The 25753-nt window shown below is 48.1% G+C and overlaps 3 protein-coding genes and 2 non-coding genes across 13 annotated transcripts in view; 1 reads left to right on the forward strand and 4 right to left on the reverse strand.

The window, feature by feature from the left end:
• Positions 1-1329, forward strand: part of timm9 (translocase of inner mitochondrial membrane 9 homolog) — a 20561-nt gene extending 19232 nt beyond the window's left edge. For 4 of the 6 annotated variants that reach the window (XM_061301638.1, XM_061301643.1, XM_061301639.1 and 1 more), the window contains 3 exons: positions 796-877; positions 945-1040; positions 1119-1329. In XM_061301638.1, the coding sequence (XP_061157622.1) occupies positions 839-877; positions 945-1040; positions 1119-1253 (270 nt within the window). In that variant the 5' untranslated portion in view covers positions 796-838 and the 3' untranslated portion in view covers positions 1254-1329. Of the gene's footprint in view, positions 1-225; positions 489-795; positions 878-944; positions 1041-1118 lie in introns of those variants that run through there. The other 2 variants (XM_061301642.1, XM_061301641.1) reach the window with 2 other exon arrangements.
• Positions 257-16761, reverse strand: arid4a (AT-rich interactive domain 4A). Of its 3 annotated transcripts, none has more exons than XM_061301624.1 (25): positions 16611-16761; positions 14984-15036; positions 14786-14896; positions 13832-13897; positions 13672-13762; positions 13530-13609; positions 13058-13152; positions 12901-12982; positions 12699-12778; positions 12555-12631; positions 12305-12486; positions 12113-12185; positions 11942-12036; positions 11629-11726; positions 11374-11569; positions 11078-11289; positions 10835-10996; positions 10144-10225; positions 9860-10079; positions 4808-4873; positions 3382-4629; positions 3200-3304; positions 2832-2981; positions 2570-2716; positions 257-2503 (listed from the first exon to the last, which is right to left on the reverse strand). In XM_061301624.1, the coding sequence occupies exons 2-25, from the start codon at positions 14987-14989 to the stop codon at positions 2400-2402; spliced, it is 3828 nt and encodes a 1275-aa protein (XP_061157608.1). In that variant the 5' UTR covers positions 14990-15036; positions 16611-16761; the 3' UTR covers positions 257-2399. The 3 variants fall into 3 exon arrangements, with proteins under 3 accessions (XP_061157608.1, XP_061157607.1, XP_061157606.1); XM_061301623.1 differs by having other exon boundaries at positions 10150-10225; positions 12850-12982; XM_061301622.1 differs by having other exon boundaries at positions 12850-12982; positions 16611-16760.
• A 2266-nt stretch (positions 16762-19027) lies between these two features.
• Positions 19028-25525, reverse strand: psma3 (proteasome 20S subunit alpha 3). 2 transcript variants are annotated; one of them, XM_061301675.1, is made up of 11 exons: positions 25273-25525; positions 23610-23692; positions 23383-23506; positions 21921-22022; positions 21269-21342; positions 21129-21201; positions 20635-20700; positions 20492-20538; positions 19486-19553; positions 19215-19279; positions 19028-19152 (listed from the first exon to the last, which is right to left on the reverse strand). In XM_061301675.1, exons 1-11 carry the CDS (start codon positions 25291-25293, stop codon positions 19108-19110), a joined length of 768 nt encoding a protein of 255 aa, XP_061157659.1. In that variant the 5' UTR covers positions 25294-25525; the 3' UTR covers positions 19028-19107. The 2 variants fall into 2 exon arrangements, with proteins under 2 accessions (XP_061157659.1, XP_061157657.1); XM_061301673.1 differs by lacking the exon at positions 25273-25525 and adding an exon at positions 24443-24590.
• On the reverse strand, positions 19352-19431 carry LOC133169795 (small nucleolar RNA SNORD53/SNORD92). Its single transcript, XR_009718459.1, has one exon. It is a non-coding gene; the product is annotated as a small nucleolar RNA SNORD53/SNORD92 (small nucleolar RNA).
• LOC133169794 (small nucleolar RNA SNORD53/SNORD92) lies at positions 20769-20850 on the reverse strand. Its single transcript, XR_009718458.1, has one exon. It is a non-coding gene; the product is annotated as a small nucleolar RNA SNORD53/SNORD92 (small nucleolar RNA).
• Positions 25526-25753: the final 228 nt, after the last annotated feature.

Genomic DNA, 25753 nt, shown 5'->3' on the forward strand with positions numbered 1-25753 from the left:
GTTTTCAATTGTCAATTATTTTACTGGTTCTTTTATCACAAACAAACCGAAACATGTCAGGTAATGAAACCTAAATAATTTGTTTGTGAGCCGAAACATGTCAGGTAATGAAACCTAAATAATTTGTTTGTGATAAAAGAACCAGTAAAATAATACTATCAATGTCTTTACTCTTACACACAATGGGACATTTATTAAAAGCGGAAGCATTTCGTATTACAATCGTAGTACCCGGGTCATCTTTTTGGTACACGCGATTTGCCGTTTGGGAGACAACTGACAACTTCAATTTTTAAACTTTCTATTGGGTGTCGGGAAACTTAAACGCATACACACAATTGTTAAGCAAAGTACCTAGTTAACGCCGTTGCAGCTTTTTGCACGTTTTATTTCTGTATTAACGTTTTTGAAGGACTCGAATGTACATTTCCTCTCCGTCCGTTCGTCCTTCAGTCCACTTGAAGCGTTTCACGGCAAACTCAAACCGGGTGAGGAGGAAAGAACGACAAGTTCGCGGTCTTCTGTAAAGCCACAATACATAAGATCGCCGTAGTTGCATTATTTTTAGAGGCCGTGATCTGAATAAATTAGCATCTGCAGCTAATTGAATAGAAAGCAAAATTGACTTGGCTAGCTTTTAGCCACAACGCTGGTGCTTGTTCCGTTTAACTCTGATTACTCCGTCGACAAAATACACTATTTTACTATTGTAATACAACATTTTCTTAGGCAAATAGACTAGAAAATTGGGAAAGTAAAAATAAATATCTGTAAATATGTCTTGTTCTTTTGTAGCTCGCGAGAAGAGGGCTCACTGCTAGTTATTCCTTCGTCCAACATGACGGTTCAGGTGTCCGAGTCAGATCAGATCAAACAGGTCAACAAACACATCCTGTTTTTGAGAAATTAACGGAGATGGCTTTTTAACGTTGTGACAATTTCAGTTCAAAGAGTTCCTCGGGACATACAACAAGCTGACTGAGAACTGCTTCATGGACTGCGTTAAAGACTTCACCAGCCGGGAAGTCCGCCCCGAGGAGGTATTGGCCGGCCAGGTGCTGTTTTGTTGTCATGTGATTGTCTCGAATTCCCATTATCATCTTGTCCTTGGTTCTCAGTCGAGCTGCTCCGAGTCATGTCTCCAGAAGTACTTGAAGATGACGCAGCGGATCTCTATGCGCTTCCAGGAGTACCACATCCAGCAAAACGAGGCACTGGCAGCCAAAGCCGGTCTGTTGGCACAGCCCAGATGAGACAGACACCATACCCTCAAAAAGCCTTCCATGTATTTTATGTCATGTGTAGAAAAAGAATAAATCTGTGCTGTCATCAGTGTGGTTGCATTTCACACGCGCACACACTTTTTTCCTTTCGCACCCTCTGCTGCTGACACGCATCACTCACTCGCACATCTCACACTCGCGCATCTCACACATGCGCATGCACACGCCTGATATTTAAGAACTTTATTAAAAACCGGCGCTGCATGTCCAGGAAGTGTCTCCTTGGCAGCTGACAGAAGTGTACAAAGTCTTCTCTTAAAAATATTATAAATCATTCTTTACATTTTCGCATTTCATCTTATATACAGGAGAGTCCGTGAGCAAAACAGGAAACGGTAAGTGGAGAAGAAATGAAAAGTGAGCGGGCCACAAAATGTTTGACAATGTCACGTTGAGGCAAGGAAGAGCTTTTGTTTTTTGTCCTGTCAGAAATTAAACTTTCAAAGTCCTAATTATTAACTCAAACTTCCTCACTGCAATGCAAACACAAAAACAAAACATCTTTATTCAACTTTTTCCTTTTTTTTCTTACCAAAATAGAAGCTCTAATTTAATAGAAAAGTAAATAAAAAAATAATTTTACTTGATTTAATAATTTTGTGTCAAAGATTTCATTGCATAAGCATCTCCTTTGCCCCCAAAACCTTGAGTTGAACTTTGATCTCTGCTCAGAAAAAAGTTCACACTAACCCAGATGAGCTGAAGGTATACAGAGGGAGGATGAAAAGGATGGAAAAAAGAAGTGAGGAGAGACAAAGTGATGGGGGATAGGAACTTATGGGATGAAATAAGAGCAGAAAAGGAAGGAAATAAGGGGAAAAGAAGGGGAAGGTAGAAAAATCGTATGCAGATGCCATCAGGAAATAATGAAAATGTGGGGGGGATCCAAAAAGTGAAGAAATAAGGGCAGGAAGAAGAGAGGAAGTTGACAGAATGAGGAAGTGAATAAAGGAAGGCAAAAAGTGCGGGGGGTGCTCTGTGGCTGTCCAATCATCTTCACAGGAAGTCAGTCTTTTTCTGTGGTCCGTCGTGTTCCCGCTGCGTCTGAACGTCAGTCGGGCGGGAGGCATCCAAACGTCTGTCCCTGGGGAAGGGGGGTCTGGGGCAGGCGTGTCATCACCTGCACTCCACAGCCAAGGTGCTCTGAGTGGGCGAGGCAGAGGATGGACTCATGGCCGTGTCCGAGGAACCCGAGGACAGAGACGCTGTGGTGTTGGACACTGTTTGGGATAGACAACACGCTAAGAGTGCACTTGTGGCTGAGGCGTTGAGGCGCCGAGCCTTACCTTCCCGCTCCTTCTTTTTTAGGCGCTTCCTACGTCTGTCAATGGACGCCACCTCAGATTTGAGGCTCATGTAGTATTTCCGGATCTCCTGAAGCTTGTCCTGCAGGAAAGAGATCCTCTCGCTGCTCGACATGCTGTCCAGAGTGTCTGACCAGGAGAGCGCAAATAGTCACGAGTGCAAACGCCACAGCAACGCATCAATTTCTCGTCATTGGATCATCTAAGTCTTAGATTCTAAGAGCATCGCTTGTGTTTGTGTTACCGAGCTGGAAGGTCCACTTGTGGGCTCGCTGTGGGGAGGTGGCGCTATGTTTGTCTTTGGTGTGTGGCGACCCAGCCCCAGTGCAGCGAGACTTGTTGGACTTTGACAAAGACAAAAGACGTGACTGGTCCTCACTGTCGCTGCTGTGACCTAAAAAGGGAGCAGAGTCATGTCAGGAAGTGATATCATGGCATTGGCGGTGACAACAACAAAAGGACAAGGGATGAGCAAGAATAAGTACAGACGGAGGAGCAGAGCCATGGGAGGACGAGGATGGATAGGGTGGGGTGGACAATGAGAGACGACCAAAATTGCCAGGAAGGAAGTACGACAGGCAAGGATGGACAGACAGACGAGCACACACTCACCAGTGCCGTTCTTGTCAGTTTTGGGGGTGCCACTGTTGCGCTTGTGGTTTCGTTTGTGTTTCTTGGAGGCGGGGCTTGTCTGACACTCTGCCAGACGCTTCTGACCTAAGGGAGTGAACGTTGACAAGGGTTACTGGACATCCGCACAACATGAGTGGGCCCAGGCGGCGAGCGACAGCGACCTCGGGCCTCTTGCGTCACGTTGCGGTCCAAACTGGACAGGGCATCTGTCTCTTTCTCTGCGCCTGATGCCACCACAGCCACCACTACCTTGGTCTCCGCCTCCATCTCGAAACTGGCTGGGCGGAGTACTTCCGGACAGGGGGTGCAGCAGGAGATGGGCTCGGGAAAGAAGGGGCGATGGGGCGCTGGTGGCTGCTCCCTGGCGATGAGGGGCTCCGAGGAAGGGGTGGGTTTGTCCTTGTCATCGGGGTCGTCTAGGTCTACTTCGTGGCAAAGTAACGCCTCAGCACCCATTTGTGGCTCCTCGTTTGGGGCAGGCCCGAGGGCCTCCTGGGCCTGGGGCGGTGTCCGGAGCTCCTTCTCGGGCTGTTCCTTTGAAACCTCATCTGCTTGTCCTTGCACCTCATTCGCCCTCACAGCTCGATGGCTCCTCCTTTCCGCCTCGGCGCCACGCAGGGGCGACGGGTGGGACTTGGGTGACACGCCGGCACCTACCTTGGTGGGACTCGCCAAAGACTTGGGGGAGGCAGGTGTAACCTCGTCTTGCTTCCTTTCAGGGCGGAGCTTCAGCTCTGGTTTTTCCTCCTCTTCCTCACTGGCGGAGTCAGTGTCTGAGGGCACGGTGGTTGGAGTTGAAGTCGGCTCCTCCGGGTGGAAGCGCGGCACAGGAAGGCAGTGGAGGACCACCATGGGTTCATCCGGTCTCTTCGGGACACTTCGAGGAGGAGGTGCAGGAGCTGGAGGCGGCGGCAGTGAAGCTTCAGGACTGATGGCAAATGGCGAGGTGGAGATTTTAGGCAGCCTATCAGAGTTGTGAACTTTGAGCATGGCTGGCGACAAAGGCGGGGTCTTGAAGTCTTTGGACGGTGCAGGGGTGGCGTCCTGCAGATCGTCATACCGAGGGGACGCCCTGCCTGGGGAAGAGACCAGGCACAGTTTCTCCACAACGGTTTTCTGCTCATTTGTCACTTCGTCCTTCACTGCCAACGCTTCGTCTTCTGGGTTCTCCTCGTCTTCGGAGGGACTTGCAACCTGGGCGACGTCCTCCTGTGGCGTGCTGGAGCGGGACGGCGTGACAGGCAGCCGAGTTGTTATCGGGACAACAACCTCGCTCAACTCCGCCTCCTTTCCTGACGACACGGCCTCCTCCCTCTCCCCGACATTTTTGGGTCTGCCCCGCCAGGGCGACAGTTTCTTTTCAGGTGGCTCTTCTGAGTCGCTATCAACCGTTGAGTTCCCAGAATCCTCTGCAGGGAGAGCGCACACGAGGGGACTGTTAGGGTGACATGAAGGCGCGTGAACTAAAACATGTTAGCAAAGCGATATAAATCTTTTTAGAGTTCACACAAAAAATGACGAGAATAAATGAATACTTTAACTTTTTTTCACTTGTCTGCATATATCCACCAACACCATGCCACTCACCGTTTGAGGCGTGATCCGAGTCGTACATCCCGGAAGTCCTCCTGGTCCTCCTGAAGCGTGGCGCATCTAGAAACACAATGGACAAAGAAGAGCAAAAATGACAGATGAAACATTTGCAGCACTGGGAAAAAGGCTAAACTCATTCATTCTTCAGAAGTGGATTGTTAGTGGCACTGAAGCTCCGAGGGGGAGTCGCTCATTGATGACGTCACGCTGGCGCAGTCCCTGCTCTACGCCGTTCAGTGTCTTTCCCCCTTTTGAGTATTATTTAGTGATAGCCAGCGATAATTTTATTATTGCTTTTCTTTCATCGCTCAAAGAGGAATTTTTGGGTGCTAATCATGAAGACCAAATGTGCTAAATGTGCTCGTGGAGTAACCACAAAGTCGAAGGCCGTCCAGTGCAGTCTGTGCGACGGATGGATTCACATCGCCTGTTGCGGTATTGAGAAGGCGGAATATGAATGCCTACGGATGGTAACCTCCTCGGCTGTGAACTTCCTCTGTGACCACTGTCAGTGTGTATTTAGCGATATGCGCGTAAAGTCAGGACTTCCACCACTCACTCCCCAAAACGCTCCCGTAACTCAAGTTTTGCGCTCTGCAGACTGCTCCCCGGTTCGGGTCACCTTTCCTACCTCATCCTGCTCTACGACAACGCCATTGACAAAGTGTAACTCAGAGCCGGATATCTCCACCCTGACAGCACCCACAGTCCTAAAACAGCCTGCTCCAAAGGCAACCTACGCCGCTGTTGCTGCAAGCCCAGATCCCGACGCGCCCAAAGAAGAAGAAGAAGAAGAAGAAGAAGAAGAAGAAGAAGAAGAAGATGATTTTATTCCTGTACGGAACAAGAAACACAAACCAAAAGCTCCGAATGTCAGCTCTCAGATGCAAACTGTCTTAGACAAACTCTCAGCGCTACAAAAACAGGTGACTGCAAACTCCAAGCATCAGGCAGCCGAAAACTGCAGAGCCAACCCGTCTATTCCACCTCGTGAAAGATGTTTGATAATTGTGAATGCCCCGGAATCTTTGAAAGAATCTTCGGCCGAGAGAATTGTTGACGATCAAACATTTCTCCAACGTATGGTGTCACTCATGTTTGACGAAGGTGAAGAAGGGATACACGTTATCTCAGCTTACAGGCTTGGACGCAAATCGGAGGACTGCTCAAAAACGCGCCCGCTGAAACTCGTACTTAACAACGAAGCGGAATGCCACCGCGTTCTCAAAAGAACCTTTCGCCTGAAAGGTGAAAAGTTCTATGTGCTGCGTGACCTATCGCCGGAGGATCGAATCAAAATGAAAGATGCAGTCACTGAACTTCGTACTCGCCGTGCAGCCGGTGAAACTGATCTACGCATTGTGGATTTTCGCGTTGTTCAGAAGAGGACCAGAGAGACCTGGAGACCGATTACCTTTATCCCGAAGCATTAACATCGCCTTTGGGATTAAGGGTGATCACGGCCAACGTTAGAAGCATTCGTAACAAACTAGATGACATTGAACTCCTTGTAGAGGAACAACATCCTGACCTGCTTGCTTTCACGGAAACGTGGTTAACCCCAGAGATCGCTGATTCTGAGATCCAGCTTCCAGGTTACCTCCTAACCCGGTCCGATCGTCCCGAACACCGAACTGGTGGCGGTGTCATCCTTTACTGGAAAGCGGCACTTCGTGTCCACTCGATAGTAACCAACTGCGATGCTGACAACGGAATTGAAACCCTATGGTGCCGCGTCAACAATGGGCGCAAATCAGTTACAGTTGGCGTCATCTATAGAAGCCCGTCTGCTCAAGGAACTGAGCTTGAGCTACTAGATCAACTTCGATGTCACGGGAGAGGCAGAGACTGTCTGATTGTCGGTGACTTTAATGCGCCCGCTATTGAATGGGACAGCCTCCACTGTAACCTAGATCAAGGAACTTTCGATGCCCAACTGCTTGATACAATCCTCGACTGCAATTTGACCCAGCATGTCATGTCTCCAACCCGTATGTTTCCTGGTCAAACCTCAAACATCCTGGATCTTGTTTTAACAGCGTCCCCAACTGACATCGACAAATTGCAATGTTCGCTGCCAATCGGGAGAAGTGATCACTGTACAATTTCCTTTCACTGGAGCGGTTGTGCATCAATTAACGATTCTGGTAGACCTCGTCGAAATTATTGGCGTACAAATCAACCCACTCTTCAGGAAGCTGCTGCTCAAACAGACTGGAGTACTCCGTCTCATCTCGAACTCGAAGATGCCTGGACCCTGTTTCGTTCCAAACTTGAACTTCTTGTGGAGGAGCATGTGCCAATTTCTCGGAAACGAACCTTCACCAAAGGTCCTCCTTGGTTTGATGGTGAACTAAGACTCTTGCTGAAAAGTCGTCGTAAACTATGGGATCGATTCAAACTGTCTCAATCTCCCGTGGACTATGATCGCTACAAAATAGTTCGAAATCGGTGCACACAAATGAAGCGGAAAAAACGAACCGAATATGAACTGCGTCTGGCGGAGACATCCAAGACTTCCCCAAAGCTCCTGTTCGCTTATTTGAAGAGAAGGACCAAGGCAGGAAGCGGCATACCTCCCCTTCGTTCCCCGGGTTCTGAGGATCTCCTTCTCCAGGATGCCGAAAAAGCTGAATCACTCGGCTCACAATACGCCTCTGTGTATACCGTCGAGCCGCAGATCCTGGATTCCCATATTCCTGTTCCTGACTCAGGCTTCCACCATCTTGTATTTGAGCGAGAAAATGTTATGAAAGCACTTCTGGAGTTACGGCCGGACTCCTCTCCTGGGCCAGATGAGATGCACCCAGCTTTCCTCAGAACTATTGTCGAGCATATTGCAGAACCCGTCCGACACATACTCCAGCTTTCCTTGGAAACCGGACGTCTACCTGTCGACTGGAAAATCGGCACAGTCAAACCAATATTCAAGGGAGGAGCTCGCCATGATCCGACAAATTACAGACCCATATGTCTGACCTCGATCGTTTGTAAGGTCATGGAAAAACTACTAAAGCGGGCTCTACAAAATCACCTGAACGAGCTTGACGTGCTAACTGCTGCTCAGCATGGTTTCCAGAAAGGACGTTCCTGTGTATCGAATCTCTTAGTAGCCAGAGAGAAGTGGGTAGCTGCCGTCGACGCTGGTAAATGCCTTGATGTCATTTTCGTGGACTTTAGCAAAGCCTTTGACAGAGTACCTCACATGCGTCTCCTGCTTAAACTCCAAAGGGTTGGTGTAACTGGGAAGATCTTATCCTGGATTGCTGACTTTCTGGAAGGACGTTATATGCGAGTGAAAGTCAACGACGCATACTCAGCGCCTGTGCTTATGTCTAGTGGAGTGCCACAAGGATCGGTCCTTGGACCCGAACTCTTCAAGCTCTATGTCAACGATCTCCCGCAAGAACTGAACATTGAGTGTTTACTGTACGCGGATGATTTAAAACTTTGGGCTGAAGTTACTAGCGTCGAGGATGCTGACCGTTTCCAAGACGTGTTAGATAGGCTCCAAAGTTGGACGGAAAAATGGCTGCTTCCAATAAACCATGCCAAATGTTCAGTGCTCTCCATGGGAACTCAGAATCCACTCGGGGCGTACCATATTGGAGGATATCTCCTTAAAAACACCACAAGTGAGAAGGACCTTGGTGTCATAGTGTCGTCAGACCTAAAGACTAGTCTTGACACCACGAAGAAGGTCACCGCTGCCACCAGGATGTTTGGATCCATCAGACGGTCTTTTGCCCGTATGACTCCTGCGATTTTCAGACCCCTGTTTACCTCTCACGTGCGTCCCATTCTTGAGTACGGACTGCCTGCAGTATTCCCATTGACCAAGTACGAATCCGATATGCTGGAGCGAGTTCAACGTCGCGGTACGAAAACAGTCGCAAAACTTCACCAGCTTTCCTACGAAGATCGACTGGAACAGCTGAATCTCTTCTCTCTGGCCTACCGTCGTCACCGAGGAGATCTGATATATACCCGGCGCATTCTCCGAGGCGAACTTGGTGAAGACCTGAGGGAGTATTTCATCTTAAATAATGATACTTCGACACGTGGTCACAGTTTGAAGCTATACAAACCGAGGAGGTTACGCATCCATGGTGACGCCACTCTCTCTACCCGTGTAGTTAATAGCTGGAACCGCCTACCCGAATCATGTATCACAGCCCAGTCAGAGGAAAGTTTCAAGAGAAGTATTGACGCAGTGTTTAAAGTCTGAAAGGTGAAACTGCCGACCGCGGTATCGGTACCGACTTCTTTCCGACATTTCAACCGCGGCGTGGTAGCATCCCTTCAACGTCCGGGAAGTGAAGGAGCTGACAAGGGATTCTTCCCTCTGCTTTCTACCTCTCAATGAAGTCAATGAAGTCAATGAAGTTTTTCAATGCGTTTGCATTGTTTCAAAGTTTGACCTTCAAGCAGCATGCCGAGAGTGTACATAAGGGCATTTCTCCTCACGTACTGCGGGGTTGCTCTGTTCACTGTAAATGTACTTTTTACTGTTGCCATCAGCGACAGTGCATGTTGCCTTCTCGAGTGTTTGATGCGATGAACTGTTCCTGTGACTTTGGAAACTTTACCCAGGCAGTGCCCCTTTTGTCTTTCCAAATAAGAGCGGGACATTGCTAAGCGAATAGCATTCTCTTGGGCTGAGAATATATTCTAGTTATCGCCTAGAGCACAAGTGTCAAACCCACGGCCCAAGGGCCAGCTACAGCCCGCCACATCATTTTATGTGGCCCGTGAGGACAAATTGTGCATCACATTCGTGTGTCATTACTAGAATTGCAAATTGTCTTCACTTTGAATAATAGTTTGTTTAATAGGTTTTACTGTATATGAGGTGCTCATACATTTATTTGGGTTGACAGTCATAATGGCCCTCCGAAAGAAGCTATGAGTACAATGCGGCCCGCGAAAAAAATTAGTTTGACACCCCTGGCCTAGAGTCTAGACTTGCGCTCGCTACACTACAAAATATGGCGGCGAAGGAGGGCTTGCCAACGGTGTTTCATGTGTGACGTGGGCGTGGCTTACTGTCACCGTTGGCCACGTTGGGAGGTGTGTCTGTGCGGGCGCTCATGGGGTTGGACTTGCCCTCGCCGCTTGGCATCTTACGACCGGGCGGCACATTGGCAGGCGCAGTCCGGATATGGGGGCGCCCTCGCCTGGCCGCCACGGGTCTGGTTGGCGGAGGCGTGGCCATCAACACCGCCATCTGAGCCTTGTCGTCCTCTTTGTCCACTTCCTCTTTGTTCTAGGAGCAAAGTTGAGAGGTCATAGGAAGGCTGGAGCGACGGGGACAACAAGTGGCGGCTCACCTTCACCTTCTTCCGGGTTCTCTTGCGGGTTCCTCTCTCGGCCGGCCAGATGATGCGGTCGGCCTTCACCCATTCGTCGTACCTGCAAGGAAATGCGCCAGTTAGTGTAGTGCGTGGGAATATGTCAAATGCGACCCCTTCCAAAAGAAGGCATTTGGGTTTTGAAACAAAAGAGTTCAGGCTTTTACATCCAGATGTCTTCAAATGAATTATGACACAGAACCTTTGGTTTGAGCCAGCCCACAGCGGGCAAAGGTATTGGAACAATCTATAGCAGGGGTGTCAAACTCATTTTTTTCACGGGCCGCATTGTACTCATAGCTTCTTTCGGAGGGCCATTATGACTGTCAACCCAAATAAATGTATGAGCACCTCATATCATATACAGTAAAAGCTACAAAACAAACTGACAAATAACTGGCAATGATAAAATTATGTGGCAGGCCGTATCTGGCCCCCGGGCCTCGAGCTTGCCAGCTGTGATCTATAGCATCAACTTTCAATTCTTATGAAGAACGTTGTTCTCCATCTTTTGAGCCCCAAGGTCTGGATATGTAGCAAAAGCTAAGGTGGGTTTTATAAAGGGACTGCACATGCAAGCCAGAAGGGCCGAAGGTCTGATTGTGACAGCCCTCGCCTGTGTGGCAGCTATGGCGTGGTCACTTTAGCGCACCCACTTTGGCGCACCCACCTGACGTTCCAGCCGTAATAGTGCACCAGGTAGAAATGTTCGCCGTTGTCTGTATCCGTCTTCTTGATGTGTGCCTCGTAGATCTTTTGTGTCTTTCCTCGGCCGTACTTCACTCTCACCTTAGTCCCTGTCAAGGCGTCGCCTTCCCCTTCGTCCTCGCTCCTGAACACAATTTCCTCATTAAAGACGTGAGATAAAATGGAGACTGTATAATCTTTCGTGTAAATGCGTTCGGAGCCCCACCGGGCTCCTAGGCGCCTGGCTCGCTCTTCGTCCTCGTCATCTTGGTCGTCATCCTCATCCTGATCTTCCTCCTCCTCCTCGTCATCGTCAGAGCCCCTGTCGGAGCCGTCCAGACGCCGGCTGCTGCGCCGCGGTGGATCCCTGGGCTCCTCGCCGTTCTCGTCTCTTCCCTTGTTGGGCGCTTCCGCCTTGGCGCCGCCTCGCCTACTCCCCTGCATGGGACAATATATTTCCACATCCACACACCAAAGTCAAATGGATATTGCGACAAGCTGGCAGCAGTGGCGGCAACTCACCCTAGGCGACAACGGTTTGTCCTTGGGGTCGTCGCTTTCGCTGTCAGACTCGGTGCCCTTGTCCTCCTCCTTGAACTCTGACCTGGCGGCCATCCTGGAGACGGCGTGCGCTTTAGGCGAGCGCGGGTTGTTGTGGTGAATAGTCCTGAAGGTGATGCAGGCAGAGCGGCAGTACTCCTCGAAGCCAAAAAGGTACCTGTAAGGAGTGGGCGGGCAGTGAGTTGGTGCTGTGGGGGTGGGGGCGCAAAGGCATACTTCTTGTACGCGGTCTTGACGTTGTACGATGCTGCCGAGTTGAGGATGGGAATACCCAGGTCCATGTAGATCTGCTTCCACACTATGCCGCTCTCAATCTGACACACAAACCAGGCGCATTTTCCTTCACAAATCACACGAAAGATTTAAAATGAAAGATTCCTGGAACGATTCAAAGCATTGCAACTTTGTCCCAAATTGCACACTTGAATTAGTTCTGCAGCATTTCAGGTCAACATCAGCTAGTCAGCACCAAGTTTTCTACAGTCAGCCATCGCAAGACAGCTTGATTCAGCCACAGCGTTCCCGTCACCTTACGACAACCGCCGTGTTGGAAGACCAGGCGGAAGAGCTTGAACAGGTTCAGGTCCTTGTAACCCAACACTGGCGGCTTGTTGATTGGCGTGCCTGATGGACACGCATGGCATCAGAAAAAAGCCATGTGCATGTGACGGATGGCCGTCAATGGCCCTGCTGGGCTCACCTCGGTCCTCCATGAACTTGTAGAGCTGCTGCAGGAAGTGATCTCGCTCCTCCGGGTCCTGCTCCTCCTCGGGCTGCACGCGCGCGTAAGTGGGGCACACGTAAGCGTTTGTCAGGCTTGCGCACATCTTCGCATGCCACATTTTATGGCTTTCCACAGGCGGAACGGTTCGGTCAAAGGGCAGGCACCGACCTCCTCTTTGAGGAGCTTCTTTCTCTTCTCATCCTCGTCTGTGTCGTCGTCCTCGCTCTCCTTCTCCTCCCCGTTGTCGTCATCTTCGTCACTGGTGGACGAGTCCAAGATCTGACTCATGTCCATCTTCCAAACCTCTGGCACCTCCCTGCACCTGGCAAATATCTGAGCCGCTTCAAAACCTGGTGAGGAGCGAAAGAGGGGTCAACAGAAGCAGCCGCAGCGTGCCACGGAGGGAAAGCACTCTGACCTTGCGTGTTCGAGAGCTCCGACTTGTTGATGCTGATGGAGTTGAGGGGGTGCACGTTCCTCCTGGCAACTGTGCAGCTGCAGGAAACCACAAGCATATCAACGTTGCCAGTCCAAACGATTGACAAGATGCGCTCAAACTCACAACTTGGAGTCACTGAAGGATCTGACCAGACACTGATCCTTCCTCACCACCAGCTCGTCATTGCAGCTGGGCGACACCACCTAGACGCGCACGCACGTCAGGAGACGTTGGCATGACACGGTGTGTCCTGTTGCATGGGCGGCAGCTTTACCAGCGCCAGGAACCAGGCGGCGGGCTGCTCCTCCTTCTTGACGCTACAGACCTTCCCCAGCAATTCATCGTTCAGCCTCCTGCGGTCATCCTCGTCTTCTTCGCTGGACGACGACTCGTTCTCCTCGCCCGCCCTGCGGGACACCACACAATCAGTGACCGCCCCTTCCCCTCCAAAAAGAACTGGACACGTTCTCCCAAAGACTCACACAGCCTGCGAGAAGCGACGACCGCGGTTGGACTTCTTCCCGATGACCGGAGTGCCAAAGTGTTCCGGGTTGGTCAGAGGAAGCTGGTCCAGGGTCTGAGGAGGAAGAATACAGAGAAAAATGAGGAGGTACGGGGAGCAGAGGGTTGCCAAAAGGAAGAGAACAAGAACCGGATCAAGTAGAAGGCAAACAAGAAGGAGGAGAAGCAGTCCAACAGCCAAGAACAGTGAAAGAAGTAAGAAGAAAAATGAGAACACCAAGGTGATGGAGAGGAACGGCAGAGAATTAGGTGACCAAATCAGAGAGCAAGAAGGAAGAGAACAACAGGAAAGAAAAGGACAATCAAAAGGGAAGAAAAAAAAAAAACAAGTCGAGAAGGCGGGACAGAACAACGAGGGGAGCAAGGAGAAAGCCAGGAACAAGGAAAAGAACCACAAAACACTCGAATGGGAGGCGAAAAGCCCCAACTCACCTCGCTCTCTGCAAAGTGCCGCTCACCCTTCAGGCACAAAGACGACCGTCGCAGCGTCTTCTCGTCCCCGTCGTCAAAAACTGAAAGACACGGCGTCATGTGGGCGACACACTTTGGCGTATGCACGGGCAGGCGCACTTACCCACGGTGTAGAGGCTAGCATCCGTCAGCTTGCTGATGACGGCCTCGCTGCACGCGCCCTCGTTTGTCTTCACCTCGACCGTGGAGCCCACCTGCGGGCGCACACGCAGTTACCACATCTTCGCCATCAACGTGGTCATCAAGGAGACGAAGCTGCTCACCCTGAGGGGGCCTTTGACCTGGTCATCGTGGACCACCTGGCTGGTGCTCTCCCCTTTCAGAGTCACCTGCAGAGAAGAGCAAAAAAGGGATTGATTCCAATTCCGTTCTCAAGAGAGCTTATCGCTCAGCTCAGCGAAGAAAAGAAGACAAACCCTCTATGATGTCACAGATGTCGTCATATGCGTGGGGAATCATTTGACCGCCAAGTGCTCAATAAAACAACATCAAAATCTACATCTCAATATCAAAACTGAGGGACTCTGGTGTAAAGAAATGAGCGTGCAAATGCGCTGGAGTTGCCTTCGGGGGTGAAACGGAGGATTTGGTGGAGCTTCGCGTTCACTACCAGGGCTCGAAACTAACGATTGCCCGATTGCCCGGGCAAGTAGCGATGGCAGACGGGCAAGTAGAATTTTTTCCTCACTTGCCCGAACTTGCCCTGCCATAATACCATGTTTTCAAGCTGTAAAAAGACGATTTTGTGCATAATTTCTCGCAACTTCTGCCGCTTCTGGTCCGACATTTTGTTTTCTAGGGAGCGGTTAGTTTCTCGTGTAAGTCTGCAATACATTGATAACGGCAAAGCGCTTCGTAATTAAATGCATGCTCTCTCACCCGTCCCTGGCTCTTCTGCGCCTGCGCACCAGCAGAGCTTGTTTCCGGTTGGCGGATACGAAGGCATATGAAGGCAAAACTTATAGTGTTGTCTTTTTTATTGCAAAAATGTGTCGGGCAAGTAAAAATCCACTCCAAAAAAATTCGGGCAAGTAAAATTTTGTTTCGGGCAAGTAAAATTTTCTCCAACTTGCCCGAGGGCAACTTGGGCAAAAAATAAGCTTCGAGCCCTGCTACATACAACTACAGTTCATCTTCCCAAAACATGATGGGAGGGGGGGGGCCTGAAAAGATGAATGAGAGTCACCATTTTTAGAGCTGGTGCACTGCCACCTTACCTTGACCTTCACCAGCCGCTTCACAATCTTGATCTTGGCCTCGCAGAAGGCCCCCCTGTACTTGGCGCTCACGTCGGTGCCCACGGTCAAGTAGGCCGGCTCGTCGGCTGCCTGCAAAAACATAACACACGCACAAACGTCAAGTCCAAAAATTACGCTTGACTTTGATGACATCGCCGTATAAGTCAAAAGTCTCACCTTCATCTTATGCGCTTAGATGAGGAAGACCACCTTGGGAGCTTTGTTGATCGCTGGGACACAAGATGAAAAAGAGATAAATTTGAAAAGCAGGCGAATAAGCTCAAAACGATGCTATGACAATTAACCAAAAGCGGCAACATTTGAATCTGGAATCTTCCTGTAGTTAATTGCGTCCGGGAAGATTCTCAGTTGTCTCTGTCTAGCTCGGCAAGCGATTCTTGTTGGCTTCAACTTGGGTGGACGACCGCAACCTGAGTAACAGAGCAACCTGGACTCTTCTTGGTTGTTGATGTTTCTTGGTTGTTGAAGCCTCGATGACACAATCTACACGGACACAACTAACGGGAAGAAGATTAAAAAACCAGAGGACTAAGACAACTCGAATGGCCTCGGTTGTTGAAGTTTTACAACCATGAAGAGACCAGTCACCCGGAGACCGCTTTTCTGTGCTTAACTGGCTATCAGGGTAACTAAACAGAACCTTCAAAAGCTGAATCTACAAATCTTCTTCCGGTTATGTCGGTGTCGATTCTCAGTCACCAACGTTAAGAAAGCTCCAAGCCTAAAGACATCACATCTTAAGATAGACAATGATGACTGAGAATGTATACAGACATCATTAAGTAGAAAATGATTCAAGTTGCTGCGGATGCTAGCAGTCGACACTTCTTGGTTGTTGAAGACGTTTCATCCAGTGGCCTCAATCTACCTGGTGATGGCAATCCACCAAAGTTGACGGGAGGCAAGTAAAAGACATTAAAACCAACAAGAATACGGTTTCCTGGTGAGACCTTGATGACTGAGAAAGTGGCCAGACATAACTGCCAAGTATCTCCGGAGTCAGGACCCACCCCCACCCTCTGCTCCTGGTTGGATCAGAACAAATATGTGAGCTCCCCTTCATTAAAATGAGCTAGGATGCGTTGGAGGGAGCCAACTGGCCCGGCTAGCCAGGCGGGTTGCCCCTGACCGAGCCGGGGAACTCTACTTTCCGCTTTGAGCTGAGCTCCACAGCTAGTCACGTCGCCATGTCAGCTCGGCCAGCGCGGCTAACTTTAGCTCGCTCCGCTCTTTTTCCCCGTTCGCTCCCGAGCGGTTTGAAAACGACGGTCGAACTTGGGGCGACGATAAGCGAGCGACGGGCGGCAGTCGAGTAACGGCCACAAAGTGATCGCGGCTAGACGCGACTAGACGCTCTCGGTGGTGCTCGGTGGCTGAGTCCGCCGCTCTCCGGCTATCTAGAGCTAACGTGCTAAAGCTACTTTATCGGGAGATTTAAAGCGTCTCGCTTACGTCCACTGTCTCGTGAATGCAAAAGAAACTAACTTTATAGCCGATTACGTCATTAAATGTGACAAGGAATAAAAGTCCGTCGCTTTTCGTGTTTTTATTTTATTTTCGGTTGTTTGACAAAAGGCACGCGCGCACGCACACACACATACATACACAAGCTTTCGCATTTCTTCAGTGCGAAAACAAGCCGCGGCTGCCATTCAATTCGCAGCTGCTGCTTGTAAGCACGACGAAAGGAAACATCTGATACCCGCGCGGCCTCGCCTCACGTCCGCCGGAGCGGCGAGTGAGGGGCCGGCGACAATTTTTGGCCTCAACATTCTCTACTCACGTTCAACGAAGCGTCTTGCTTCCCTCTCGCCCCGGCTTGCGACGCAATACACGAACAACAAGCTGTCGAGTCCGGAGCTGTGTTTCCCGTCAGGTCATTGGCAGAGAGCGCGGCGCTGGTCGCCACCTAGCAAAGCGATTAGCCGAGGCAATCAACGGTTTTAATTGGTCCGAACTGAACTGCTCTTGCCATTGGTAGATACGAACGCGGCGCCACAAGGGAAATGACGACATGTGCTGCACGACTTCCCAATAAGAGGAAGCGTGGGAGGGGAAGCTCGCCGTTAGAGACCGCCATTGGTTCCCCGCTGTTTGTGCTAAGCAAGGAGGCGCGACACCACTGGTTGAACAAGCTTCCTTGTCTGGGCAAAGCCACACCCCGGTACGTGCTTGCTCTGGTTATGGAGCTCAGGGTGATGATACACGACGGACTCCGTAGGCCAGGAGTAGCAATTCCGGTCCTCTATTGCAGTGGTCCCCAACCTTTTTTGCGCCACGGACCGGTTACATTTCAGAAATATTTTCGCGGACCGGCATTCATATAAATAAATAATACATTTATATAAATAAATAAATAATACATGTATAATAAATATATAAATACGTTGAAATAAAATGATACGACTGACATAAAAACAAGTACAAATGACAAAAATAAAACTCACCATTACGTTGAATTAGTGGGAGCACTGAGTTTGTTTCTCAGAAACGAGCCGGTCCCATGTAGACGTAGACAATGACACCCGGAGTGATTAAGGTTTGTCTTTTATTGCAGGATGCTTGGTCTCCATGTGTTGAAGAAGTTTTGAATGCTTCATTGCCTGGTTAGTTAGCCTGTCGCCACATATTAGCTTTGCGGGCTCGACTGGGGAAACATGTCACGTGACCGGGACGAGTGTCTTGACCTGAATTAATTGATCGTCGATATTTTTTTTTTTTTTCTGTGCGGCTTGGCGGCCGATACCGGTCCGCGGCCCGGTGGTTGGGGACCACTGCTCTATTGCAACAGGGAGACATAGAAAACATGCAGGACACCACCGGCCCTCAGGACCGTAATTGCCTACCCCTGCCATAGGCCAACTGTCCGAGGGAAAGTCATGTGTTCTTTTTCTCAACACATACACCGTTGCAACGTAACATTAAGCAACGTAACATTAACCAAATTCTGGTCACGACACGTCGACCCCGTCACATTTCCAAAGGAGGCGTTTGGCCCCGATTTGTGCGTGTGCCAGAGACTTATGTCCAACCCACAGTCAACACTAAAAGTGTATGTACTAGGGGTGTAACGATTCATCAATACACATCGATTAATCGATATAATGCTCTACGATTTATTGGCATCGATGCTAAACGTAAACATCGATTTATATCGCCGTGTTTGACCTCGGGCATTAGACGCGACTTTATTTTGAAATCCAGTTCATTGTTGCTTGCTTCCTCTTTCCGGGAGCAGTGTGCGCGGCGTTGTTGTGTTGTGAGCAGAGCAGGCACGTGAAAGGGGAGTCGACAACTAGTACGCGGCTCCTGGGCTGGTGCTATGGCTAGTGTCCAAAAGGACGAGGAAATTTGCTCCCCTTTAGGCTTCAAGTCATACGTTTGGAAGCACTTTGGATTCCAAAGAAAAGATGGCTCAACGGACAAGACACGTGCAGTTTGTAAATCCTGCCATGCGGTGATCAAATATTCAGGGACCACAAATCTCGGCGCACATTTAAAGAAAAAACACATCAAAGTTCAGTTAAAATAAGCACTTTGTATACTACAATACTCTTGTAATTTCCTAGATAAAGAGTTTGCAGTACCTTGTTGATTTTGCGTATAAATTGTTATAAATCAGGATATTGTTCTATATTTTTTATTAAATAAAAAAAATCGATCGTAGAGCACTATATCGGGATATATCGTGAATGAATCGCAGCAGGCTTTAAGATATCGGCAAACATCGTATCGTACTTCTTTGTATCGATGTATCGTGACAAAACCCGCGATTTACACCCCTAGTATGTACTTGAGTTGACTTTAGCAAGATGTCTGCCACAGTACAACAATGCCGAAGCACCGTCGTGCTAATTGTGGGCGATTGAAGCTCCCGAGATTGGGTTCTCGTAGTTCCAATTTCACACGTGCCAGCAGCCAAGTCTAAGTTGAGTCTTTTGCTCACCTGTTTGCATATGTGCATTCATCCACGTTACTGCACGGCGCCTCTGCAAGAAAAGCTCCAGACTTGCGTTTGAGCACACACAAGTTTCTTTGAAGCACAACCTGTGAGCTTTTGAAAAACGCTCGTGGCTCTATCACATTCACAAAGACAATGGATGCTTTAGCTAACAAGAAAACATTGACAGCGAGCCATATATGGTCATTTGTGTGTGACGTCCCACTTTTAACCTATCAATATGCAGAGGGACACAGAGGACCGGGCTGGAAACATTTTTTATTTTTAAGGCAAAACTAAGAAACATGAAAAACAAACATGAACTAAAGAGTCAGTGGGTTCACATGTTGTCTTCATCTGAGTCATCTTCCTCCTCCAGCGAATCCTGAAACATGTCACGTAGTGTTAGAATGCAGTGTATAAAGTGTGTATGTGCGTGCGTGTCACCTTGGCATATTTCTCTGCTTCCTCCCTGATGTCTTTGGGGACGAGCACATGTCGACCGTTTGTGACTGAGGAAAAAGAAAGAGGTGGTTTAGTCGCTATAGTGAGCGGCGGCATTCGGCTCTGGACTACGGATGGGCGTGGTCAGACAGCCAAGAGGAGGTGACATCACAGGCATTCAGTCCAATGAGCGAAACCTTCTGGGCACTCATCATCCCGTTAACAATGGAGCGGATGCGATCGAGACACAGCTTTGAAGTCTTTATGTTCTTACTTTCTCCCACCCAGCTGAGCTCCAACTCGAACGCTTTGTCCTTCACCTCGTCGTGAACGATGTAGATGCTGAACACACAAACACACGAACAAAGCCATGGAATAAAAAAGTAGAATAACACGGAGTTTACTTTTTAAATGAGATTTTTTACCATTCTTGGCCACATGATTTGACATCTTTTAAAAAATGCTTATTTCCTTGAATCCCTAAAAAAATATCTCATCTTCAGAGCATGACAGATCTTGTGTCATTAGTAGGGGTGTAAATCGCGGGTTTTGTCACGATACAATATCGATACAAAGAACTACGATACGATATTTGCCGATATCTTAAAGCCTGCTGCGATTCATTCACGATATATCGCGATATAGTGCTCTACGATAGATTTTTTTTTTTTTTAATAGAAAATATAGAACAATATCCTGATTTATAACAATTCATACGCAAAATCAACAAGGTACTGCAAACTCTTTATTTAGGAAATTCCAAGAGTATTGCAGTATACAAAGTGCTTATTTTTACACTGAACTTTGATGTCGTGTTTTTTCTTTAAATGTGCGGCGAGATTTGTGCCCCCTGAATATTTGATCACCGCATGGCAGGATTTACAAACTTCACGTGTCTTGTCGGTTGAGCCATCTTTTCTTTGGAATCCAAAGTGCTTCCAAACGAATGACTTGAAGCCTAAAGGGGAGCAAATTTCCTCGTCTTTTTAGACACTAGCCATAGCACCAGCCCAGGAGCCGCGTACTAGTTGCCAACTCCCCTTTCACGTGCCTGCTCTGCTCACAACACAACGCCGGGCGCACTGCTCCCGGAAAGAGGAAGCAAGCAACAATGAACTGGATTTCAAAATAAAGTTGCGTCTAATGGCCGAGGTCAGACACGGCGATATAAATCGATGTTTACGTTTAGCATCGATGCCAATAAATCGTAGAGCATTATATCGATTAATCGATGTGTATCGATGTATCGTTACACCCCTAGTCATTAGGCAGTCACTCACATTTTGGCGACCTCCTTGACCAGCTCTCTGCAAGTCAGGTCTTTCATCTGCAACACACGGCACATGACATCACGGCCGCATCCAACGTCGCACCACACAGGCTACACACGTGACATGACCCACACAATGTCTTGACAACACACCTGCAGTTTTTCAATTTCTGTCTTGGCTGCTTGTTTAGCTTTTCCAATGGCGCAGCCCCAGTAACCCTGAAATGAGGCACACAAGATTATTGAGAGCAAAGAGGTGACGATGAACCCACAAAGTGCACACGTTCACGTTCAGACAGCCAAGAGAAATCGATGACATCATGTGATCTCAGCTTGTTGAGCGAAACCTTCTCTGCATCATCACAGCGCGGTTGCAAAATTCCAAACAAAGGATGGCGAGTCTCCATGGGAATCAAGCAGTAATTTATGAGGTCAAATGCAATAAGGAGGACTTTGAGGACATGTTTCAGTAGCACTTGAAAAGGCAAAGTGTTTGCCGTTTTTGGATTATTTTGCCTATGACAAAACAAAATGTCCAAGACAGCAATTGTGACCTTTGCATTCAATTATTTCAAAACTCCATCGTACATTCCCATGTAACTCATTCCAGTCTTTCCTTTGCAAGCGCAGCCACGTTGAGGACTCACGTATGAGACGCCCGAGGGGTCGACCATGTAGAGCTGTGGCCCATCGTCTTTGTCGTGGGAGCCCAGGATGAAGCTGCGGACGACACCGGCGAGAGCTGTGAACCCGACGGCGCCCAGCATGGGCGAGGCGGCAAACTCACCTGCAGCCGAAGGGCCGCACGGCGCTGTACAGCGTGTATGCGTGCACGTACATGGCCACGCGCTCCGACAGGTGCTGCAGGCAATGGGAGGCGTCGTTAGCCGAAACACACCCACCTAGCCGGTTACGTCCGTTGTGCGTTTACCCGTTTGAGCCATCAAAGAAGTAACTTACTGCAAAGCGAGCTATAAAGTCATTCTAAAGCAGGGGTGTCCAAACCTCTTGCAAGGAGGGCCAGATTTAGTAACGTGAATGGGTCCGGGGGCCAATATTTTTTTTTGCTTTTCTTCCGGGGTGGGGGGGGGTGCTAATCGGACGTCAAACGCTGCGCGTCCGCTTCTGTTCCGGGTGTGGGGGGGCCTAATGGGACGTCAAACGCTTTGTGTGGCGGGCTTCATCTAGTGTGGAAACTGAGAAGTGCAACAGAGTTGAGCTCAAGCTTCTTGTGCGGGCCATATTCAATTATATTTTCAGAATTTGCTGCGGGCCAATAAAAACTGGACGGGCCGTAGTTTGGACACCCCTATTCTAAAGCGACACCGCATTGTGGTGAAATGCCATTTTCAAACAGCTAAAAGATACCATTTGGAAAGAAAAAACAAACTGGTTCATTGGAACAGTTTGACTTGAGACTTATGCTTGCCATAGTTTACCTTGAGGGGGATGTCATGCCCGTAGCTGGTGCGGAAGTTGGACGCTTCATCGCGGGCTACCTCAGCTAGCGAGCGGGCGTCCGCCAGGAGTCCTGCCACAGCCTGAGGGACGGGCATCAGATATGGAAGAAGACTCAAAATGACACTTACCGTATTTTCCGCACTATTAGGCGCACTGGAATATTAGACGCACCTTCAATGAACGGCCCATTTTAAAACTTTATCCATATATAAGGCGCACCGGATTATAAGGGCATAAAATAGAAGCTATACTGCAACAAACTGAGGTTGACTAGGGTTGCGGTATGCATTCACTAGCCAATAACCAACGAGCTCTCTGTAAACAATCGCGTTTCTCAAACGATCTCCTATAAAATGATCGGAACTGACTAAAGTTTGATCTAACACATTGGTACTACCGTATTTTTCGCCCTATAAGGCGCACCTAAAAACCTCAATTTTCTCAAAAACCAACTGCCTTATAGTCCGGTGCGCCTTATATATGGACCAAATTCCTAAATTCAAACTGGCCCAAAGCATTGTGTCATGAAATCAATCATAAGTGGCCCGCTGAAGACTATGAATCATGACTCAAAAAGACTATGGATCATTATTTTATGATTATAAAGTAATTTGTTCCGTCTGAAGTTGAAATAAAAAAGATAAAATGGAGAATGATTTGATTTGGATTAAAAATCTGACATGATGCATTAATGGTGCGCCTTATAGTCCGGTGCGCCTTATATAAGGATAAAGTTTTAAAATGGGCCATTCATTGAAGGTGCGCCTTATAGTCCGGTGCGCCTTATAGGCCGGAAAATACGGTACTTACCTATGTTTCCCTTCCATATTGATCCGTAGATTTACTCAAAACATTAACAGAGCAGCCTATTTTGACATGAAATAGCCTGGTGCGTATAGCAGCTATCGTTATAGGATTAGCCATCTGCAAATTCCCATGAGCCTCAGCTCGCAATCTCCCATGAGCCTAAGCAAAGTGTAAACAATCGCGTTTCTCAAACGATCTCCTATAAAATGATCGGAACTGACTAAAGTTCGATCTAACGCACTGGTACTACTTACCTATGTTTCCCTTCCATATCGATCCGTAGATTTACTCGAAACATTAACGGAGCAGCTTATTTTGAAATGAAATAGCCTCGCGGGTACAACAGCTATTCGGTGACGCCCCCTGACTACAGTTGCCGTAATGTTGGGAAGCGATGCGACCTTGTAATTTACTAGTCGTACTAAAACGTACTGAAACACTTTGGCAGAGCACTGTGTACAACCAGTATGGATCAACAAATTCATCAATTGATCCATATATAAGGCGCTCTGCATTATAAGGTGCACTGTTTTTTTTTAGTAAAATGTAAGTTTTTAGGTGTGCCTAATAGTGCGGAAAATACGGTACTTTGAATGAGGAGCGATACGTGCGCGTGTGTGTACACGCGTTTACCATGCCGACATGTCGGTCAATGTTGAAGATGCGTTTGTTGGAGCCCTCCTCGTAGAGTTTGGACAAAACCAACTTCTCCACGCCAAACACGACGCCATCTTTACAGCGGATTCCAATGGCTGTGCTGGACACCAACAGACCGCACAAAAAGCAAAGTGAAAGTTGGCATTTCTGTTACGTTTGCACGACAGACCCTCGGATCACATCGGGAGGGCGAGCGCAGCCACCTGCTGTTCTCCACGGCCTTGATGGCGTACTCAACCTGAAAGACTCGGCCGTCGGGAGAGAAGGTGGATGCCGACAGGTCGTACTGAAAAACATGCATGCGGGACTATGTGTCAACATCGCAATTACAATTTCACTTCTCGCCATCAACAACGGGACAAAATAATGTGGTTACTTTGGACATTCTGGAATATGTTCATCTTTTGTTCTGTGTCAATTTTCAATTAATCAATAAATGCTATGTTTGCTATGTTTTATTGCAAAGACAGAGTCCTTATTGATCTTTATAATTTTCATTCATCATTGAATTTGAAAAGTTTTGAAGTACAGTAATCCCTCGTTTAACGCGGATAATTGGTTCCTTTTTATAAAAGGGACGAGTGTACGTACTGCAATTGTGTGGACACTTCCGGCCTTCTGGTGGCGTGTGGGCAACTTTCATGCCATAATTCCTCAATTTAGAAGGTTCATTTAGAATTTGTGAATTTTATATATCTTTTAATTTGGGAAAAAATCCGCAATGCACTAAAGCCACGATAAACGTAAACGATCAAATGTAGCGAGGGATTCCTGTACTGATCTTCCACTGCTAATGTAGTAAGGTCAGTTTGTGGTTTTCTGTTGTCATGTATGTGAAATATATTGCTGCATAATGGAATAAAAATAAAGTACCGATTGATATCACGCAGGATAAGCGACACAGTACAGGTGTAAGATTAGCATGGCGGCTCATTAGCGGTTAGCATTATTCGCGATGTCCTTTTTAAGATGAATTTGCTGATCTCAAAATAACTCCACTACATGCAACAGCAAAATATTTACTAATAGTGCTCACCAAGCGAGAAAACTTTGCAAACATCTGACGTGGGTCGACAGCGTTAGGTACACGGTAGGAGGCACACGTGGAGTGAAGTCCTCCAGTCCATAGATGTTGAACTTGTGTGCCCCCCCCCCCGCGTGACAAGCTGTCGTAAAACAGTCGCACTAACTCATAAAGGGCTACCACGCATGAAAACAAAATAAAGTGGCGCAAAGTCAAACTACAGCCTGAAGCCATAAAACTCATAATTTAAGTTTCACGTTTTATCATAAAAATGTGACTTCCAAACGTTGTTTTTCTGTCTAATGTGTAAATCAAGTTGATCACGTGATCACTGATCAAGTGAGCGTCATCAAGGTATAACGTAAAAGTAAAATCCATCACAATGTGACTGAAAAGTAACCCTTCTTTTGCTGGTGCGGCAGCAATACGCTGTAAAATGTAAACGTGTGATTAAAGCACAAACTTTCAAACCTCGGTTTCCATCCCGGACACATCCAATATGGCGCACGCGCTAACGCATCGCCGCAATGGGCCAACCCGCTCAGTGAAGCATCACCGTTTACGAACAAAATAATGAACCAAGGTAAACCACAAGCACGAGCGAGACTGCTAATCACCTCTACTTGGTCGAACTACAACACAAGACTTCTGATCGCTTTTGGTTTCAGATTAGCATCGCGGCGCAAGGCCAGCCTCGCTACGGTGAAGTGACTCAGCAGGTTAACAATAGCCAACTCGCCAGCCGGACGTTCTCAACGTAATACCGTTCCCTAGACAACTCTTGAGAAATAGAACAGTGACATTTAGAAAATAAAAAGCTTCAAGTAAGATAAAAGACTTACCCCGGTCCCAATAGAACTCATTTTGACGCCTACTGTTGGTCCAGTATGAAAGTGCAAAAGCCAATGAAGCGGTGTTTGGCTACACTAACAAGCTAGTCGTATTCGTAAGAACTCTTCCGGTGTTGTGCTAGATTTGGGTCCCCCGTGAGATTTTGTTACCCCTGCCGCGGGAGCGCGCACGCCTTATTTGGAAAGCGAAAAACCGATGTCGTACGGCGTCAGCACTATGTTCTTTTCAATAAAAACACGAAGAACTCACGTTTGCGTCAGTCAATTTTAAGTTTTATAAAGGATTATTCTCATTTGATGTCTTTAAATTCATCCGCGTTCTGCCATTGAAGCGGAGTGCATTCAAAGACCAGTCGTACAGACGGAACACTCAATCACTTCACCAAAAAGCAACAATATAATTACGTGAGCTCTTTGCATAAACCTCGATGCAAAGAAACTCCTCTTTTTGGGTACCGTTACATGCTACAAG

Source organism: Syngnathus typhle, linkage group LG16 (assembly GCF_033458585.1).
Source record: "Syngnathus typhle isolate RoL2023-S1 ecotype Sweden linkage group LG16, RoL_Styp_1.0, whole genome shotgun sequence".
NCBI classification, from domain to species: Eukaryota; Metazoa; Chordata; class Actinopteri; order Syngnathiformes; family Syngnathidae; genus Syngnathus; species Syngnathus typhle.